The sequence below is a fragment of the Tubulanus polymorphus genome, chromosome 6 (genome assembly GCF_964204645.1).
Source record: "Tubulanus polymorphus chromosome 6, tnTubPoly1.2, whole genome shotgun sequence".
NCBI classification, from domain to species: domain Eukaryota; kingdom Metazoa; phylum Nemertea; class Palaeonemertea; order Tubulaniformes; family Tubulanidae; genus Tubulanus; species Tubulanus polymorphus.
The window spans coordinates 22,417,774-22,438,019 of record NC_134030.1 but is presented as its reverse complement, the minus strand read 5'-3'; the positions used below and the strand labels follow the sequence as shown (position 1 = coordinate 22,438,019).

At 38.9% G+C, this 20,246-nt stretch overlaps 3 protein-coding genes across 4 annotated transcripts; all 3 read left to right on the top strand.

Moving 5' to 3' along the window:
• Positions 1–113: 113 nt before the first annotated feature.
• LOC141906892 (DNA repair protein XRCC1-like) lies at positions 114–6,675 on the top strand. The gene is made up of 14 exons (XM_074796353.1): positions 114–229; positions 368–460; positions 545–649; positions 892–1,050; positions 1,251–1,334; positions 1,473–1,611; positions 2,081–2,449; positions 2,845–3,004; positions 3,454–3,567; positions 3,746–3,852; positions 4,431–4,482; positions 4,984–5,271; positions 5,829–5,904; positions 6,240–6,675. Exons 1-14 carry the CDS (start codon positions 179–181, stop codon positions 6,351–6,353), a joined length of 1,911 nt encoding a protein of 636 aa, XP_074652454.1. The 5' UTR covers positions 114–178; the 3' UTR covers positions 6,354–6,675.
• Positions 6,676–7,209: 534 nt separating this feature from the next.
• Positions 7,210–9,726, top strand: LOC141907417 (beta-1,3-galactosyltransferase 1-like). Its single transcript, XM_074797051.1, has 2 exons — positions 7,210–7,355; positions 8,487–9,726. The coding sequence occupies exons 1-2, from the start codon at positions 7,342–7,344 to the stop codon at positions 9,451–9,453; spliced, it is 981 nt and encodes a 326-aa protein (XP_074653152.1). The 5' UTR covers positions 7,210–7,341; the 3' UTR covers positions 9,454–9,726.
• A 347-nt stretch (positions 9,727–10,073) lies between these two features.
• Positions 10,074–18,629, top strand: LOC141907343 (WD repeat-containing protein 37-like). Of its 2 annotated transcripts, XM_074796954.1 has the most exons (13): positions 10,074–10,218; positions 10,361–10,420; positions 10,532–10,727; positions 11,482–11,552; positions 11,770–11,874; positions 12,054–12,239; positions 12,921–13,105; positions 13,223–13,283; positions 13,926–14,108; positions 16,352–16,490; positions 16,788–16,922; positions 17,670–17,784; positions 18,364–18,629. In XM_074796954.1, the coding sequence occupies exons 3-13, from the start codon at positions 10,600–10,602 to the stop codon at positions 18,490–18,492; spliced, it is 1,437 nt and encodes a 478-aa protein (XP_074653055.1). In that variant the 5' UTR covers positions 10,074–10,218; positions 10,361–10,420; positions 10,532–10,599; the 3' UTR covers positions 18,493–18,629. The 2 variants fall into 2 exon arrangements, with proteins under 2 accessions (XP_074653055.1, XP_074653054.1); XM_074796953.1 differs by lacking the exon at positions 10,361–10,420.
• The last annotated feature ends 1,617 nt before the right edge of the window (positions 18,630–20,246 follow it).

The following is a 20,246-nucleotide window of genomic DNA, read 5'->3' as shown; positions in this document are numbered from 1 at the left end:
AGAACAATATTTATTATTGGTGGTTAGAAATATGAAAAGATTTTCATCGGCATCGTTTGAATACGCGTCAGTTCAGCAGACCGGTTTGCATTATCGATCTCGCAGCCATTGTGGCTCCACAAATAGTTTGACAACAATAAACTGTGCTAAGCGCTTCATTTCGGACTAATATTAAGAAATGCCCGAAGTTAAATTCCAACATGTGGTATCTTTCAGCAGCGAAGATAAGGTAAATCGAATTGTCCAAAGATTTCGACTTTTTAAGCAAAGAATTCTCATAAAAATGTATTGTTTACGAATGTGTCGCGTCATAACCGTAAAATCATATCGCTAAAATACGGAATTGGAAGATATTTTTGTATTGTAGAATAACCCGGCGGAGAATTTATTGAAGCCGGGAGGTTTTCGAAAGTGGAAAACGGCAGGAGTTGGTGAGAAGAATGCCACAGTTGTCCTACAGGTAGGTTGGGGTAAAGAAATCAGAATTTTTCCACTGAGCCGGCCTGCCTTTTATTTGGATTAAACTTTTCTTCTTCCGTTTCAGTTTGAGAAGTCAACTAAGATTCAGTCTTTGGATATCGGGAATGAGTCGTCGGCTTTTATAGAAATTCTGGTCGGTCGTTCTTCGGCAACAGAATCTGATTACAAGGTCAGTGGATCATTTGCGGTATCCTACTGCACATTAGCGACACCTGGTGGATCCTCACTTGCCACAAGTGGAATCCTCTATTGCTCTATTGCTGCAGCAGTTGATGTCCTACTGTACACTGGTGACACCTGGTGGATCCTCACTTGCCACAAGTGGAATCCTCTATTGCCGCAGTAGTTGATGTCCTACTGCACACTAACGACCCCTGGTGGATCGTATAGATATTATTGTTTGTGTTGTAGGTGTTGCTGGTAGCGTCTGCGTTTATGAACCCGCTGGAGAGTCGATCGAATCAGAATTTAAACCGAGTTCGTTTGTTCGAGAAAGATAAACTCACTCAGTCGTGCCTCGAGGAAAAATGGGACCGCATAAAAATCGTCTGCTCTCAACCTTTCAATAAGGTACTGAACCCTGTTCCACTTGACACAATTCCATTTGACCCAGTTTCGCTTGACCCAGTTTCACTTGACCCAGTTTCGCTTGACCCTGTTTCACTTGACCCTGTTTTGCTCACTCTATTTAAACAATTTGACCTTCAATCACTGGAATTAGATTTCTGTTGTTTGACGTCTAATTTTGTTTGGGTATTTTATTTTTTTAGAATATTCAGTACGGCCTTTCATTCATCACAGTTCGATCCCCGGATGATGGTACAGCGGCGCCATCTACCTCCTCAGCTGCCGGAGTAAGTTTCATTTTCATTTCATTATTATAAAAAAGGCTGATATCGAATTAGATGATGTCATAGGGGGATTCATGAAGGCAGACATGTATGTTAAGTAGGAGTGTAATAATTGACTGATGCTTGTTCTGCTGTTTGTAGGATGGTCGTACGGAATCTAAGGGCAATAAAACGTTTGGTGGTTTTGGTTTAAAGAAAGAAACGGAAATTGAGAACGATCCGATTAAAACGGGCAGTTTATTCGCTCAGAGGAAAGACACGAAGCAGACGTCGTTGACAGGTTTGTAACGGATGATTTGATTGGTGCATTGATGGGGAATTTGATCAAACTGACCAATCAGAATTGATTACACTTGGACTCAGAATGATGAAAATGAAACTCTATGATTGTTATGGATGTTCAGGAAAATAACCAAACTAAGAACACGATTCAATGTTATAGACTCTGATTGGTCGATTTATGTGGTATTTCTGTAAACTGACCAATGAGAACAAAGAACCAAATTTATTTTTATACACTCTCTGATTGGTCCATTTTTGAGGTGTATGATAATCCTAGTATATCTGTTTAAACTGACCAATAAGAACTCAGAACATAGTTTGAAGGCCTCTGATTGGTCCATATATTAAGTTATTCAGCAAAATGTCCAATAAGAAGTAAGGAAACAATTTTGTTTCAATGTCTCTTGATTAGTTCACGTATGAGGTATATATCTGATAAACTGACTCATGATTGGTTTTCCTTTCAGGTGCTGCAGCTGTGCGCGCAGCTGCTAAACTAGCAGACGACCGATTACCGGTGCGGAAAGACGACCGGCCTCCGGCTCCGAATCTGGAGCGATCGTCGTCGGAACGACAGACGAAGTATCCGTCGACGACCGTCGTCACGCCGACGAGTAAACGCAAACACTCGAGCAGTAGCGACAGTCCTGAACCAAAACGACTCAACTCTACGCCGAAATCAACTACGCCAAAAACAACTACGCCAAAAACAGCTACGCCAAAAACAACTATGCCAAAAACAAGTATGGGTACATCAAAAACAGCTACGCCAAAAACCCAAGTATCTCAAACAAAGCGCCAAGACTCGACTTCTAAACGTTCAAGTAGTGAAACAGGTAAATAACTAAACAAATGCCCATCTGCTCCAGCAAACCCTGGCATGTGATGGTAAACTCAGGGTGGCGCCACTGACCTAGAAAACTCTAGAAAAACATCAGGCAATTTGGATAATTCAATTGAACAATTGTTTTCTTTATCGGTACTTGATTCCAATGAAAAATGAAGGAATTGTAAAATTTCTCACAGATTCACTCGCAGGGGGAATTTGTGTAATCACCTGGAAAAATCAGGGAAAACATGAGGGATTTGTAAATTGGCGGAAAGTGGTGCCACCCTGCTATTACAAGAGGTGTTAGTTTACTATGAAATTCTACGATTCCAGGTGACCTTCATCATGATAAACTACAGATCTTTCAAAAGAGGAAAATGTGATTTGTTTCATATATTTTAGCGAGGAAATCGTCGAAGCCACTCGGTGAATTAATGAAGAGAGTCGTGTTCGTAATGAGCGGATATCAGAATCCTAAACGCGGAGAATTGAGAGATATGGCTATCGAGATGGGAGCTCAATATAAACCAGACTGGAACGACCAGACCTGTACACATTTAATGTAAGAATCACCTGGTCATTATTTTGACAATATCATAGGAGACATTGTTTAGAAGATTTTAAAAATGAAATCATGAGACAATTCATTCATGACATCATATGGGGATTCTTGGAGGCAGACATCTTTTAGAAGATTTTGAAAATGAAATCAGAGAGCAATTTGATGACGGCATAGGGGGATTTATGGAGGCAGACATCTTTTCTAGGAGTGTCTATAGATCAAATTACTAGTAGACGATTTGATGATGTCATAGGGGGATTTATGGAGGTAGACATCTTTTCTAGAAGTGTCTATAGAACAAATTACTAGTAGACGATTTGATGATGTCATAGGGGGATTTATGGAGGTAGACACCTTTTCTGGATACGATTAATTCTCTAGTAGACAATTAGAAGTGATGATGTCATAGGGGGAATAATGATGTGTTTCTGTGGTTATGTTTTTGATAGTTGTGCATTTGTGAATACTCCGAAATTCGCGGTCGTCAAAGGTAAAGGTCGAATAGTGGACGAAAACTGGATTCGGGATTGTTATAAATACAAGAAACTTCTTCCCTGGAGAAAGTAAGTGTTAGGTTAAATAGGGGGATTAACAGAGGTAGCCATCTTTAATGTAAGGGTTTACAGATAATTGATTGATTAGTGATATCATAGGGAGGTTAATGGAGGTAACCATCTTTTCTTGAGTTCTGATTTTCTAGTCTCAAAATGTTTTTTAAAGTTTTTTCATTTTTCTCTGCAGATATCGTCTATCTCGGAGTGGTTCTCCGGCTAATAAATCGGCGGAGTCATCCTCCGAGGGCGAGGAGCCGCAGCAACCCGCTGTGATATCAACCCCTTCGCCACGAGGTACGTTTTGAGAATTGAAATTATTCCTTGAGCAAATAGTAGTTTATTCGATGTTCTATAGACTATGACTTCCTAATAGTCATCTTCAGTGATAATGTTAAAACAGAAATTATGAAATATTTACAATCCAATGAACAATGAGACCAGAAATGATCAGACATGATAAAAACTAAAGGAAACCGTAACATTAAAACAGTTATGGGTCTAAACAGATTAAAGGGGTAACTATTCATTAAACATTAAACTGCAGGGTCCGATCTAAGGAATGAAAGCCACTTGCCCCGGGGCAAGCATATCTGAAATTTCGCTTGCCCCCTCAAAAATCAACTTACCTACACCAGGCAGTCCGATTGGTGGCGCTATCATCCGTTGTATCGAGTGGGAAAAAAAGCTCCGAGACATAAAATTGTGCTATGCCTGATGGACAAGTGATAATGATAACGTAACCTAGTTGAGCCTAATAAGAATATACTTGACCCGGGTAATCAGACAAGTGTTTAGATCGGACCCTGAACTGCCTGTCTATTTTAGAATGTGATCTGCTGTTTTTTATTGTTTCCTGTATTTGATTCTAATAGATGCCGATGATATCAGTGATTCAGCCGGTGATACCGAGGATGAAATCAAACAGTAAGTCCTTTTATAATCCTCAATTCAAACAATATTTCTTAATTCACATTCACATTGAATGTATGGATTATCCTTAATTCACATTAAATGAATTAATTCTCCTAAATTCACATTGAATTAATTAATTTTCAGTTGAATTAATTATCCTTAATTCACATTGAATTAATTTATTTTTCATTGTATTAATTTTCCTAAATTCACATTGAATTAATAAATTTTTTATTGAATTAATTCTAGATTCACATTGAATTAATTAATTTTCGTTGAATTAATTAATTTTACAATGAAGTAATTTTCCTTAATTCACATTGAATAAATTAATTTTTCATTGAATTGATTCTAGATTCACATTGAATTGATTAATTTTTCATTGAATTAATTCTCCTAAATTCACATTGAATTAATTAATTTTCCAATGAATTAATTCTCTTAAATTCACATTGAATTAATCAATTTTTCATTGAATGAATTAATTGTTACCATAATTATCTTGTCATATAGGCTTGAAACAAATGTTGGGAAAGGAAAAGGACCCTCACCGAAAAAAGGTTCGCCGGTCAAAAGAAGTCCGGCGAAGAAAGTAAAACGCGAAATTGCGTACGAGGCATCGACTGACGAGGACACAGACGACGATAACGCCACGGTAACGCAGCCATCAGCAGACGCGGGAACTGATTTAAATTTACCGGTTTTACTGGATTTGTTCACCGGTAAACACTTCCTGTTGTACGGAACGTTTAGTGAAATAGAACGCAGGTTTTTGAATCGACTGATTGTAGCTTACAATGGGTGAGTGAGTCCGAGGGTTCAGGGAGGATATATATATATATATATATAGTTTATTTTTAAGAGAAATTATAACAGATGGTCATGCATAACATTTCATATGAATATAAATAAAGAGTCAACAAGATGATATAATATCTAGTGAAGGATAGCCCAATAAAAAGCAAGAATGCTTGTTTGGAGCATTGGGCCACCTTTAAACACACACGATCACACATCATTCATTCCCCTCGCATACAGAGGATTGCTCGATTCATCTGGGGCTGCAGTTGCTCAAAGGTTGGTTAGAGTTAACCAGTGGATAGTTGACATAGTGACAATTAGAAGTTCATTGTTGATATGGTATTTATCCACCGGTTATCTTTAACCAACTTTTCAGCAACTGGCCCCTGGGTCCAGTTCCACAGTTCTGAGTTAAGATTTAGCGCTGAGTTAATTCATTGAAAATGAACTGATTTTAACTCAGAGTTAACTCTAACTCACAACTGTGGAACTGGATCCTGGACTTGAATTTGTTCGATCGTCTCAAATTTCTAATATTCTGCTGGTGTCACTTTCAGCCACGTTGAGGAATACATGAACGACAGTGTGAATTACGTCTTAACTCAGGAAATATGGGACAAAAATTTCGACAAGGTTCGTAAATTATCTTTTATCTTTTGCACTATAGCGACACCTGGTGGATCCTCACTTGCTAGAAGTTGAATCCTCTATTGCCGCAGTGGTTGATGTCCTACTTCACACTAGCGATGCCTGGTGGATCCTCACTTGCCACAAGTGGAATCATCTATCGCTGCAGAAGTTGATATCCTACTTTACACTAGTGACACCTGGTGAATCCTCACTTGCCACAAGTGGAATCATCTATCGCTGCAGAAGTTGATATCCTACTTTACACTAGTGACACCTGGTGGATCCTCACTTGCCGCAGCATAACCTGTACCTGATTGTTCTGTTTTGATATTTTTCAGGCGCTATCAGAGAACGGTAGTTTACAGTTTGTGAATCCCGAGTGGATTTACAAATGTGATGAAAACCAGAAACTTCTGCCGTATCAGACACATGTTATTACACCAGTAAAATAACACCAGGCTCGGTCTGTCGGGGCGCCTCTCGTAATCTCAAACTGTTTTAAATGCCTGTGAAATGAAGCAACGGAATAAACATGGCTGCATCCTTGATCCCCCTATGACATCATCATTTGATTTCTAGACTGTTTCTCAAGAGATATATGAACTTTGTACTTAGATTTGATGACGTAATAAGGGGGGACTTACGGAGGAATCTGATCTGTATAGATATTACGTATGCTGTGTAGATTAGAAATGCGTAGATCTCATTGTTTTTGTAACGATTTTTCACGAGAGAAAAAAAGAAATAAAATGTCTCAAATATTTTGGTAGAAAATGAATGTGTTTCGTGGTGTTATTTATTGCTGGTAGCAAAGAATTACGCGACTGCGTAAACAGGAACTGATCGAGATCGCCCGGCTATGGAACCAGCTTCACAAAACTGCACTTGACACCCACCCTCGCTTGCCAGGGTTTGATTGCCTTCCGCCGAAGCTCACGCCGCAAACCCTGGACCGCAACCCTTCATTGGTCGGGCCAGGGTTTGTGTTGGTGTGAGCTTCGGCGGGCTGATACTGATACTGATACTCAATCGGTAATTCACTGATATTGATTAGAAATAATACCAGGGGGTACTTCAGGGTTTCTTCCAATACGATTAGTGATGACATCACAACTTTGCCACAATTCAGCATTATGAATATCATGCCAGTGAAGCTGAGCGGGATTCAGTCGCTGTTTCAACGGCCCTAGCGCCGCTGCGTGTAAGATTAGAGAGCGGAATTCTAGGTGTTTTTCAAACCGAAATCCCTTCCACTTTCACCGCGAATTACACAGCAGCGTGACGCGCGCGTCGTCGCGGTCGGTCGCGTCCATTATTTCTTCTCTTCCGAAAAAATACTAGCTGAATTGGGTGAAATTGAATTTACTGTAAGCAGAGAGAAATCGATGAAGGCGGACTTGCCGCCGTGTTATTGGTCGTATCATCTCGAGTTGGGGCAACATGATTCGTCCGAGGTGCGTATGAATTCATTACACAATGTATAGTAGTTATCCGCGTTATCGTATCAAGGATTTTGCGAACCAAAAACCCAACAAATCATTGAATATACGGTACTGATATTTCGCTAGTACAGGCTATGCGGCATACGGTATATCAGTGTTGTAGTTCATTGTGCGTTGACTGGTTTTTTCGATGTTTTCAATGAAAACTGGTTTGAGGTACATTATAAACGGGTGTGTCAGCAGAAAAAACGATCGATTCGAGCTAACTGCGTATATATATATATATATATATATATATATATATATATATATATATATATATATATATATATATATATATATATATATATATATATATATATATATATATATATATATATATATATATATATATATATATATATATATATATATATATATATATATATATATATATATATATACTGCGTGTGACACCAATAAACACGTGTATATACAATATTGTGGATGAATTAGAAACCATTTTCCTATAATTCTCAACATGCGATCCCGATCAAGACAACAGGTGTGAAACTGCTGTCAAAAAAGTCACGTGAAAACTGTTACTAACTTTATCGGTTCACTATGGTGGCTGATAAGGGCCAAATGCATTAATTTTTACACGACCTCGATTACAGAAAAATGCAAAACGAAACCTAGAGATGTATAGACACTGGATTAACAGACACTGGATTAACAGATTATCGTTTTTACACTAATCTACAACTCCGATACGAGCCCCTGTGCTTCAAGTGCCTAGAACTTGTATGAAATAGCACTGAAATTACGAATTTACGAAATTGCACTGAAAATACGACTCTTTTTTTCGCTGCGTGGAAACTGAACTTGCCTTTTATTATAGTTTAGAATACAATGATAACATTCTCTACTGTTTCTTTGAAGATTTTGATTGAGATAAATCTTAAAACTGCCCAGAATAAATAAACTTTGAAATATCTGCGCCATTACACTGAAAATATATCGATGTCGATTTATATCTGCCATCTTCTTGTCTTCTTGACTAGAAATAGGCAGAGGGGCTCGTATTAGAACCAAAGTTTGGGTTGGAAAAACGATTAAACAAAAATTAGAAACAAATGATTAAAAAAAGAAATTTATTTCTAGATATAAATGGATCGTGGCCACAGCAAGCCTGATTTCACTGTTTCTCCTGTACCGATACCTGACAATAGTCGACACGGAGAAAGTACCGATACAAACACATACTGATGTATTCGACCGGACGACTGAAGTTACAGGACCGTCACCTCCTATTATGGGATACCTACAAGACATCGAATTCGTCGATAGCAACAAAAGCGCCGCGATATGTCGGGGAAATCCTAAAACTATCGTGATCGTCATATCGAGCACCGATAACTACAGACAGCGACGGGTAATCCGCTCCACGTGGGCGTCAAAACCAACCAGCGATATTCGATTCGCTTTCCTGCTCGGGTTATCCGCGGATCGGCTCTGGGATCGATTCATATCCCTCGAAATGGATACGCACGGTGACGTCATACTGTTTAATATGATCGACACGTATTACGGGCTGACATTGAAAACGGGCGCTCTGGTGAAATGGGTTAGAGACAATTGCCGACGCGCGAAAAACGTCATCAAAATCGACGATGATATGTATTTGGACGCAGGGCAGTTAACGTCTGCTCTTGATGCGCACGCGCATCGGAAAACGTATTTCATGTGTCGGGTTTTCAAGACGCCGCCCGTAGATCGAGATCGTAAGAGTAAATATTACGTCAGCAAAGACGTGTGGCCGGCGCCGAATTTCCCGACGCACTGTTCCGGACCGGGTTACGCGTTCACGGCGAATTTAGTTCCCGTTATGTGGAGAACGGCTCTGAGGATGAAACTGTTTAACAATGAAGATGTCTGGTGGACGGGTATAGTGGCCGGTAGAATACGAGGCGTTAAACACATCAAGGATAAACGTATCTATTTGACGCCTAGATTGAAAAACTGGTGCGAGACCAAACCGTTCGTCGTCGCGCACGGACTTAGCCCCGAAAATCTGTTGGCTATATGGCGGGATAAAATGGCCAATAAAACTTGTCCTCCGCCAAAATAGTCTACGCGTATATTTCACGCCGTCTCTGTTCATAACCATAGTCTGAAGCCCGGAAGAGTCGATATGTGATGCACGCTTAAAAGAATGCGCAAAAAATGAAAAAAATTATTCAAATTTCCGCGAAAAACTGAAAGTGTGAAGTATTCGTAAAAATAATCATCTGAATATTTCGATGCTTATTTATGTCGTTTACCCGCAGCACTGCGGATTGTCCGGCACTCAGTGCTGAGGGGAGCAATGTCGTGTAGTGCCGGCAAACATTTTTTACCGTATTGAAATGCTAAATAAATGAAGATATCTATGATTATGCTCGTTACTAAGATTTGCAAATGAGAGGTTCCCTAACCCTGGTGGCCGTATTAGAAACAAAAATCGACCCGTGGGGGCGGCCATCGTCGTGCGCACAATAGATCCGATCCCATGTCAAATTCTCGGCAGCCTAAATTCTCGATGAGCCTAAACGGCGACAACCTGAATGAGAAGAGTGGAGGGAGCACCATAAATACCTCCTAGATCCTCCCGATGCGCGGCACCAATGCCGGCGCGCGCAAATTTGTAATTTGATCCTCGTAAGTCCAGATACGCGTTTTTCGATTAGTCCGAATACGCGTTTTAGAGAACACAGCGAAATCAATGGCGGAAGTAAAATTTGACATTTGACAATTGGAAAAATTACAAGAGATATTTACAAATACGACGTGACAGCCGCACGAGAGATTAAACTCTGTTTGAGAGAGGATTTGTTTGTTGAACTCTGTTGTTGATGTAAGTATTGCATTCATTTTTAAGTTCCATAATTCCATGTTTAAAGAATTTTTTTCCTCACTCAAAAAAAAGATTGACTTGACGGTCAAAAAAGAAACAAGGAAAAATGTCAAATAATCAAAATCGTTTTCATCGTTTTAAGGATGAAAATAATGAAATAAATGAAAATTTTCATGCAGGACCCAACGATCCATGTGGGCAGGTGAGGGTAAACTGATACCTCAATTCCATAGACCTAACCATTTTTGATTTTGTTGCAGATGAATCCTCCCAGTAGCTTAATTAATAAAACTAGATGTTTTCCTATTCTCAGCAGGAGAATGAAAAACTGACTGCTGCTGCGGAGGAAGACGTCAGGCAGAGGGTTAAGACTAGATCAGAATGCCCGGAGGAGACGGAGCGTTGAAACTGAAGAGTATGATACGTAAAGGCCGCAGCGCGACAGACGCGTCGGAGGTCACGTCCGTTCACATCGACTCGGAACAGAGTTTAATACCAGCACATTTCAGGTACATACATTCATACTATCATTTCTGAAAGATGTAAAAAAAAAAATCCCCCTATGACATCATCAAATCTAGCGATTTGATCTAGGCCTATAGACAATTATAGAACAGGTGTCTGCCTTCATAAATCCCCCTATGACATCATCAAATTACTTTCTAGCGATTTGATCTATAGACATTTCTAGAAAAGATGTCTGCCTCCATAAATCCCCTTATGACATCATCAAATTGTCTGCTAATGATTTGATCTATAGACATTGCTAGAAAAGATGTCTGCCTCCATAGATCCCTTATGACATCATCAAATTGTCTGCTAATGATTTGATCCATAGACATTGCTAGAAAAGATGTCTGCCTCCATAAATCCCACTATGACATCATCAAATTGTCTACTAGTGATTTGATCTATAGACCCTCCTAGAAAAGATAGCCGCCTCCATGAATCAAATTGTCTACTTGTGATTTGTTCTTCAGAACCTTACCGAAATGATGGCTGCCTCCATAAATCCCCCTATGACATCATCAATTCATTTACTAGTCTAGTGATTTAATCTATAGATACCTCAATAATGCTATAAGGATAGATGGCTGACTCCATAAATCCCCCTATGACATCAGATCTCTAGATATTGAGAGATTCATGGAGGCAACAATCTCTGAGATCAAATCTTTTTCGTAACATATTTGTTGATGTCAAATGGTGATTTATATAAAGCCGTTAAGTGTTGATTGATGGATTGTTATCTATGTTTATCAGGTGTCGTTTGGACGATTTGTTCGGTCAAATCGAACGAGAATTTGAAAATCTCTACGCCGAGAATTTAACATGTAAGTTTCACTTAAACCAATCAGAATCCAGTTCCATGGTTGAGGGTTAACTTATAATGTGGAACTGGATCCAGAGTTCACAGTTAACTCTTAACAACTGACAACTGTGGAACTGGATCCTGAGTTCAGAGTAAAGTCTATCTCACAACTATGAACCGACGGTTTGTCTGATTCTATAACCGCTTACTGTAGTTTGAATTTGTTTGATTTTCTCCAGTGCAAGATGAAGTGAAGACGTTGCAGGATCGTCTAGAGGCGACCGGCGACCGGTTCTGTACTCACGACAATACGACCGAATCATCGGGAGCTAAAGCTAAAAAATGTGAGTCAAACTGCATCGTACACCACGGAGAGGAGGGTTGTTAGTTATTAACAATACACCGCACAGCAGTGTAGACATGCTATAGCGGCATGCTTGATCTTTGATGCCCTGGGGTTGAATTTCTAAAAATGTTCAAATAAATCTGCAGCTGTGATTGACGGTGTATTTATGTTTTTCAGCCGGTAGTCAGATATCGCAGAAGATTAAAACGACTTACAAAGCTTCGACGAGTCGAATTGTGTCGAGTTTCAAGACGGCGTCGACCGGTTGTCAGTTCGTACGGGAATACCGCGGACACCGCGACGGAGTCTGGGAGGTGAATGTCTCTTGTACGTCACCCCAAGTTGTCGGCACGGCCTCAGCCGGTACGTAAAATTATACAAAATTACATTTTTGATTAAAATGTTATTCGAAAAACCCATCAAAGTTTTGGCTTCTGCATGAAAAAAGCATTCATTATATGGGTCTTATAGGTTTTTGATTGAATATGGAACCTCTAATGGTTCTGTGACATTAGATGATTCCACTAGTGGCGAGTAGGGATCCACCAGGTGTCGCTAGTGTGCAGTAGGACATCAACTACTGCGGCAATAGAGGATTCCACTTGTGGCAAGTGAGAATCCACCAGGTGTCACTAGTGTGCAGTAGGACATCAACTACTGCGGCAATAAAGGATTCCACTTGTGGCAAGTGAGAATCCACCAGGTGTCACTAGTGTGCAGTAGGACATCAACTACTGCGGCAATAGAGGATTCCACTTGTGACAAGTGAGAATCCACCAGGTGTCACTAGTAGTTCCTCTTCAATTTCAATTAAAACTGAATCAAATTTTCGTCTCTGAGTAAATCAATTATCAATGAAAATGATATTAAACACCAACAAGTGAAAAGTGTGGATCTTTTTCGAGGCTCGTTTGATAATCAAAAAAAAGATGTAAAATACAAATTACAAAATGAACTGATTCTGATTTCGACGTAAAACTGGCTGTTAGTAATGCCATCTGGTGGTCAGATATTGAACGAGAGTTTTTGACAATTTGTTTGTAGATCACACGGCCAGGTTATATTGTATAGAGACCGGGTCCTGCGTGCTGCAGTACTCCGGGCACCAGGGCTCGGTGAATTCCATCAGATTTCATCCGAACCAGGAATTAGTGTTAACCGGTTCCGGCGATCAGACCGCGCACATCTGGCGCGCTCAATTCAACTTACCCATCAACGTCGAGCCTATGGTGCGTATAGTTTGAATATTCAAAAAATAACAGAAATAACTGTCAAAATTTTACCCTAGTTGTCAGTTAATCAGTCTTCTTGTGAAACTAACCCTTTGATTGTTTCGGTTTTTTTAGAAATCACATTCTTCCGGTGAAGATGATTTTGAAAGTTCGGAAAAAGATGAAGCTTTGGAAGGTAAGCATATTGCTAAGTCGTTATTCCAAGATCGGGACCCGTTTCAACAGTTCTAGGAGTCTCATACGTTAAGAGTTGTTGAAAATGACTCTCAAATTCAAACTTGTACGAGTCAAAAATAAGCTTTGAGAACTGTGGAATCCTAGTGGAATCCTGTGTGGAATTCTAGTGGAATTCTATTGGAAACCAGTTTGACTATAAATGTTCAAACGTTGAAAATTAACTCATTTATTTGTAGTCAAACTCCAGTTTTATGATGAATTTGACTCAAGAGTTAAAGTTACTAGAAATGAACTAATTATTCAACTCTTCAGAGTCCTGGGAGTCCTGAACCTGGTTATATAGTTCTGGGGCGGTTGCATAGTCATGGCTTAGACTTAAGACAAGTCTAAGACTTAATTCTATAGCCAATCTAACAACTTAAGACCAGTCTAAAGTTTTAAGACCGCCTTTGGACTTAAGTCGCGACTGGCCCCTGGACTGATTTTAGCTGTAGTCAAACCACAGGTCGAGGATGACTCTGAAGACATCAATAATGAACTAAATTGACTCCAACTTGACACTGTGAGACTGTGGTCTTTTAACCATAGTTAATCAAGAATTTGAAATTAACTCAATATTTTCCTCATTATATTATTATAGAACCCGATGTTTTACATGAATACATGATTCTACGAACTCCTCTACTCGAGTTATCCGGTCACACGGGGGTAATCATCGCAGCTGATTGGCTAGCCGGCGGTGAACAGGTGGTCACCGCGTCGTGGGACCGAGCGGCGAACATCTACGACTCGGAGAGCGGAGATTTGGTTCATTCGTTAACAGGTTCGTTTATAACGTCAGCACACGGAGCTTTTAAAAACTGAAAATGAAAATCTTTTAGTAGCTTGTGTGAGACTTTTTGGAACTTTGATGTTTAATCTATGAATTCAGTTGTTTAAATCTATAAGAAACTTATAGTTTCAGTCAGTTAGGAATGTACCAGTAGATTCTATATGACATAAATAGTTGCAAATAGAAAACTGACAGATATTTGACAGCTAGAAATCATGAGTTATATACTGAGGTTATAGACTTATATTTGAAGTGACAGTCTTATAGACCAGTTCTCTTTATTACAAATAGAAAACTGACAGATATTTGACAGCTATAAATCATGAGTTTTATACTGAGGTTATAGACTTATATTTGAAGTGACAGTCTTATAGACCAGTTCTCTTTATTACAAATAGAAAACTGATAGATATTATTTTGACCAGTTTTATACTGAGGTTATAGACCTGTAGTCTGAAGTAGGATTAGCTAGGATAGAATTATAACTGTACACACAGTTTGTGGTTCTTATATTCTGAACATTGAATACATAGTCATAGTGTTGTATTGAACTAGTTTGAGTAGTGACACACACACACATACACCTGTCTGTCTGTCTGACCACCTCAATCAGCTTCAGTGATCTAATGATTTCATTGGCTGGCTAGAATTATGATATCATAGCTGGTCAGGTGACCTAGGGTTAGGGTTAGCTGTGATTGGCTGGCTAGAGTTATGATGTCACAGCTGGTCAGGTGACCTAGGGTTAGGGTTAGCTGTGATTGGCTGGCTAGGGTTATGATGTCACAGCTGGTCAGGTGACCTAGGGTTAGGGTTAGCTGTGATTGGCTGGCTAGAGTTATGATGTCACAGCTGGTCTGGTGACCTAGGGTTAGGGTTAGCTGTGACTGGCTGACCAGAAGTTATGATGTCACAGCTGGTCAGGTGACCTAGGGTTAGGGTTAGCTGTGATTGGCTGACAGTTATGATGTCACAGGTCTCAGGCTTCAGGAATAAGTAGCTAGCTAGGTATAGAACATGGATTCTACACTGAGGTAGGACTTGAAATTTGACAGCTAGAAATCAACTATGACTTATAGTTGAAGCGAAACAGTCTTATAGAGCAGTTCTCTTCATTACAAATAGAAAACTGACAGATATTTGATCAGTTTTACACTGAGGTTATCGACTTATAGTTGAAGCGACACAGTCTTATAGACCAGTTCTCTTCATTACAAATAGAAAACTGATTGATATTTGACCAGTTTTATACTGAGGTTATAGACTTATAGTTGAAGCGACACAGTCTTATAGAGCCGTTCTCTTCATTAGAAAACTGACAGATATTTGACCAGTTTTATACTGAGGTTATAAACTTATAGTTGAAGCGACACAGTCTTATAGAGCAGTTCTCTTAATTACAAATAGAAAACTGATTGATATTTGACCAGTTTTATACTGAGGTTATAGACGTATAGTTGAAGCGACACAGTCTTATAGAGCAGTTCTCTTCATTAGAAAACTGACAGATATTTGACCAGTTTTATACTGAGGTTATAAACTTATAGTTGAAGCGACACAGTCTTATAGAGCAGTTCTCTTCATTACAAATAGAAAACTGACAGATATTTGACCAGTTTTATACTGAGGTTATAGACTTATAGTTGAAGCGACTCAGTCTTATAGAGCAGTTCTCTTAATTACAAATAGAAAACTGATTGATATTTGACCAGTTTTATACTGAGGTTATAGACTTATAGTTGAAGCGACACAGTCTTATAGAGCAGTTCTCTTCATTAGAAAACTGACAGATATTTGACCAGTTTTATACTGAGGTTATAAACTTATAGTTGAAGCGACACAGTCTTATAGAGCAGTTCTCTTCATTACAAATAGAAAACTGACAGATATTTGACCAGTTTTATACTGAGGTTAAAGACTTATAGTTGAAGCGACACAGTCTTATAGACCAGTTCTCTTCATTACAAATAGAAAACTGACAGATATTTGACCAGTTTTCTACTGAGGTTATAGACTTATAGTTGAAGCGACACAGTCTTATAGAGCAGTTCTCTTCATTACAAATAGAAAACTGACAGATATTTGACCAGTTTTATACTGAGGTTATAGACTTATAGTTGAAGCGACACAGTCTTAGAGGGCAGTAGAGGAATAGAATTTATAAAAACCTAAACATTTCATGAAATGAAACAGATTATTTTAATAATTTCTATCATTGTTATATTTATAATTAGGTCACGACCTTGAACTGACAGACGTGCGGGCGCACACGCAGCAGAAACTGGTCGTCACGTCTTCTAAAGACACGACGTTCCGTCTGTGGGATTTACGCGACAAATCCATGCAGGTGAACGTGTTTCAAGGTCACACGCAGTGAGTATCTCCGGCAGACGAGGAGGACGGGGTCGGGCCGCTGAGTATCCCCCGCACTCGGGCGGGGTCGGGTCGCTGCTAGGTGTATTTAAATGGTTCCTACAGCCCCTCAAATCCCTCAAATTACAAAATCCATTTTTGAGGGAACAAAATGTAATTACTGTAATTACTGTGTTGACACTGGATTGGCATTCTATACTGCAATTGCCTTGTTGGCCAGATTAGTTTAAACAATGGTCATAAGTGGGCTATAGGTCTTGTTATCATCTTTATTTGTGTCCTGTGATTGTATTTCAGGCCGGTGACGACGTCAGTTTTCGCCGGCACCGATAAGATCGTATCGGGAAGCGACGATCGTACGGTGAAGGTTTGGGATTTGAAGAACATGCGATCGCCGATTGTCACAATCAGAACGGATTCAGCCGTCAACAGGTAAACAACATACACCTACAGGGGGCGCCACTTCTATTTGACTTGCTGACTATTCCCTGACATGCGTGTTGTTTTCCCTGACTTGATCTGTTAAGAATCCGATCAATTAACACAATCAAATACGTAAGACATAGATGAAAATTTTGATTTTACACGTGATGAGTGGAAAGTGACCGGTTTGTTAGATATGATCAGCTCCGTGGGGCAAGCATCGGGCCTAGTTTATAATAATATTTATTTCACTATGTACATATGCAGTATAAATGATATATAGATTATGAACAATTTACATACATACGAGGCTGGGGTGCGATTCAAGAATAGGGGACTATAGCAATATATATGTAGTGATAGTAATCAATTAAGTAATAATATTAGTAATTGATAATGATGATATATAATGATAGTAATGTATATAGTAATTAATGATGATTAGGGAACTAAACCTGACCCTAACCCTAAACCTAACCACTAGTCCCCTATTCTTGAATCTTACCGAGGCGGGATGCTTGGAAAGCCAATGGAGGCTGTGTCCCGTAGGGATCCAAGCACCCAGAAAAAAAGATGAAAATTTAATGAAATTATGTAGAAGGAGGGTGAAATGGAAACGCGAAATGGGAGTAATCTGTCCGCTGTAGAAGTTTTAGATACATCAGTTTGATTCATTACAATATATGTTTACAATATCGTCATGAGTTCCATTAAACTTTGAATATCAAATCTTTTCCTCTTGTATTTCATTCGCAGGTTGAGCGTTCACAGTTCAAATTACAACATTGCCATTCCACAAGATAACAGACACGTGAGGGTTCACGATATACTGGGGGTTAGACTGGGACGTCTACCTCGCAGTAGCAGACAGGTACGTGAGGGTTCACGATATACTGGGGGTTAGACTAGGACGTCTGCCTCGCAGTAGCAGACAGGTACGTGAGGGTTCACGATATACTGGGGGTTAGACTGGGACGTCTACCTCGCAGTAGCAGACAGGTACGTGAGGGTTCACTGAGTGCAAGTCTGCGGATTGAGGGGAAAGATTACGATGATAAGGCTAAAAGTTAATACCTCGTGTTTCTCCCTATTCTCTGCTCACTGAAATGACCAGGCAGGTGTTTTTTGTGGAGATTCTGCAGGATTTTATTGAAAAAAAAAGAATTATGAAAATTTTCTAGCCAAATTTTGTTCTAAGATTCACACCTGCTTTTCGAAGGCACCTGACCATCAGTGCCCGGTTCCACAGTTGTGAGTTAGAGCTAACTCTGAGTTAAAGTTAGTTGATTTTCAATGAGTTAACTCAGAGTCAAATCTTAACTAGGAACTGTGGAACTGGGTCCAGGATTATATTCTAGCTAATTTTCTGCATGATTACTTTCCGACCGCGGCTGCTGCGGAGAAGCGTATGATAGCCCTAATTTCTACGGTGGTGACATCTATTTTTCAGGGTCACAATCGTATGGTTTGCGCGGCGACATGGTGCGGCGAGAGTCAGAATAATATGTGCAATTTATTCACATGCGGTTTCGATCGCAGGGTGTTCGGTTGGTCGGTCAACCTGCAGCCGAAAGACTAACTAACCCCTAACCCCTGAACTTCAAAACATTTGAATATTCATTGAGAAAAAAACAATGTCGGAGAATGTCGGATTACCGGTAGAAATTTACTCTCTCAAGTTGGTGCAAAACGTAGGCAAACTTAAAAAATAGATAACTCAGACAAAAAAGATTTGTGTTTTCAACAGTTAAATACGTTGCAACTCGCTGAGCTGCTGAAGTCGTCCGATGACTTTGTTGACGACTTTCACTTTTAGTAGGAATTAATCGGATATTGGGACTAAAAAATAGACGACTTCAGTGATGTGACGACTTCCGATGACGGTGGACTAGATATACGCAACAAGAGAAATCCCACAATAGATTCAGCCAAAACTAGAAACTTGAATAGATGTGTATATATATATATATATATATATATATATATATATATATTTGACTTTAATTTATGTATGAAGACTATTAGCCATCATCACCAGTACGCCTGATGATGGCTAATAGTGTTTAGCCATCATCAGGCGTAGTGGTGATGATGGCTAATAGTCTTTAGCCAATAAGTTGCGCAAATATATATATATATATATATATATATATATATATATATATATATATATATATATATATATATATATATATATATATATATACTCTTCTATTCAAGTTTCTCTTTTTGGCTTCGTTATTGTGGATTTCTCTCGTTATCGTCTTATCATCTTCTCGTCTCACCGGACATACGTAAATTTGGACTAAAAGCTGAGAGATTGAAATTTAAATTTCATTGATTGTCGACTGATTGAAATACCGTGTGAGTTTACTGTATATGTGTGTGGTATATACTTATTTATTTCGAGTTTGTCACATTATTCAGATATTAATGCATTGTTGTATAACTATAGTGAACTTATTATTTATATGGTAATAACTCTTTAACCGAAACATGTTTGTTTGAAACATTTTACTGGTAAAACTTTAATGTCTATCTTGGATCTGTGGTTATGTGTATACAATAGTTTGTTTGAGTTAACCAGTGGATAAATGATAGTGACAATTAAAACTTGATGGTATTTATCGGCTGGTTATCTTCAACCAACTATTCAGCAACTGCAGCTCCTGCTGTCTGTAAACACTCCTCAGACATTTACCATGTTCCCACCCCCTATGGTAGTACCCCGGCATTTTCTTAATTGATTAGAATGTAAGGTCTGAACCGTCAATTTTAGACAGATATGTGAAAAAATGTGTTCATTTAGACTTCGCCATTTGAAAGGTGTTCATCTGAAGGGGGCATTGGCAGGACTGAGTTTGTCTCAAATCCTTAGTTAAAGATTTTTTATGAAACTGAATCCAGTCCAACCTCCTCAACTCTGAAACTGGTGATTTACTGTAATTTAGTTTTTCCCACCAAAAAGTGATTAATAATTTACAAAAAGCGATTTAAGATAAACTGGATTGATAGGGAATTAGAATATTGATTCAAGGTTCAAATTTTTCATGAAACTATCCTAGAACATTGTTTTTGTGAAATGTTCAGTTATATGACATCTAAATGGTTCGATTATTGTGTAACTCTTAATTGTCTGTTGATTTATTATTGTGCTTCATTGAGGAAATAAATATTATTTCACTGAGTCTTAACTGAATATCTGATCTTTCTTGTTTTTGAGCAATTATTTTGGCTCTACTTTCCACTGCTGGGTTTGATCTGAAGATCTTTTTGTGGCGATGTTATGAGATATTGTTTTTTCTTTGTTTAAAAAGATAATGGCCGCTGGCT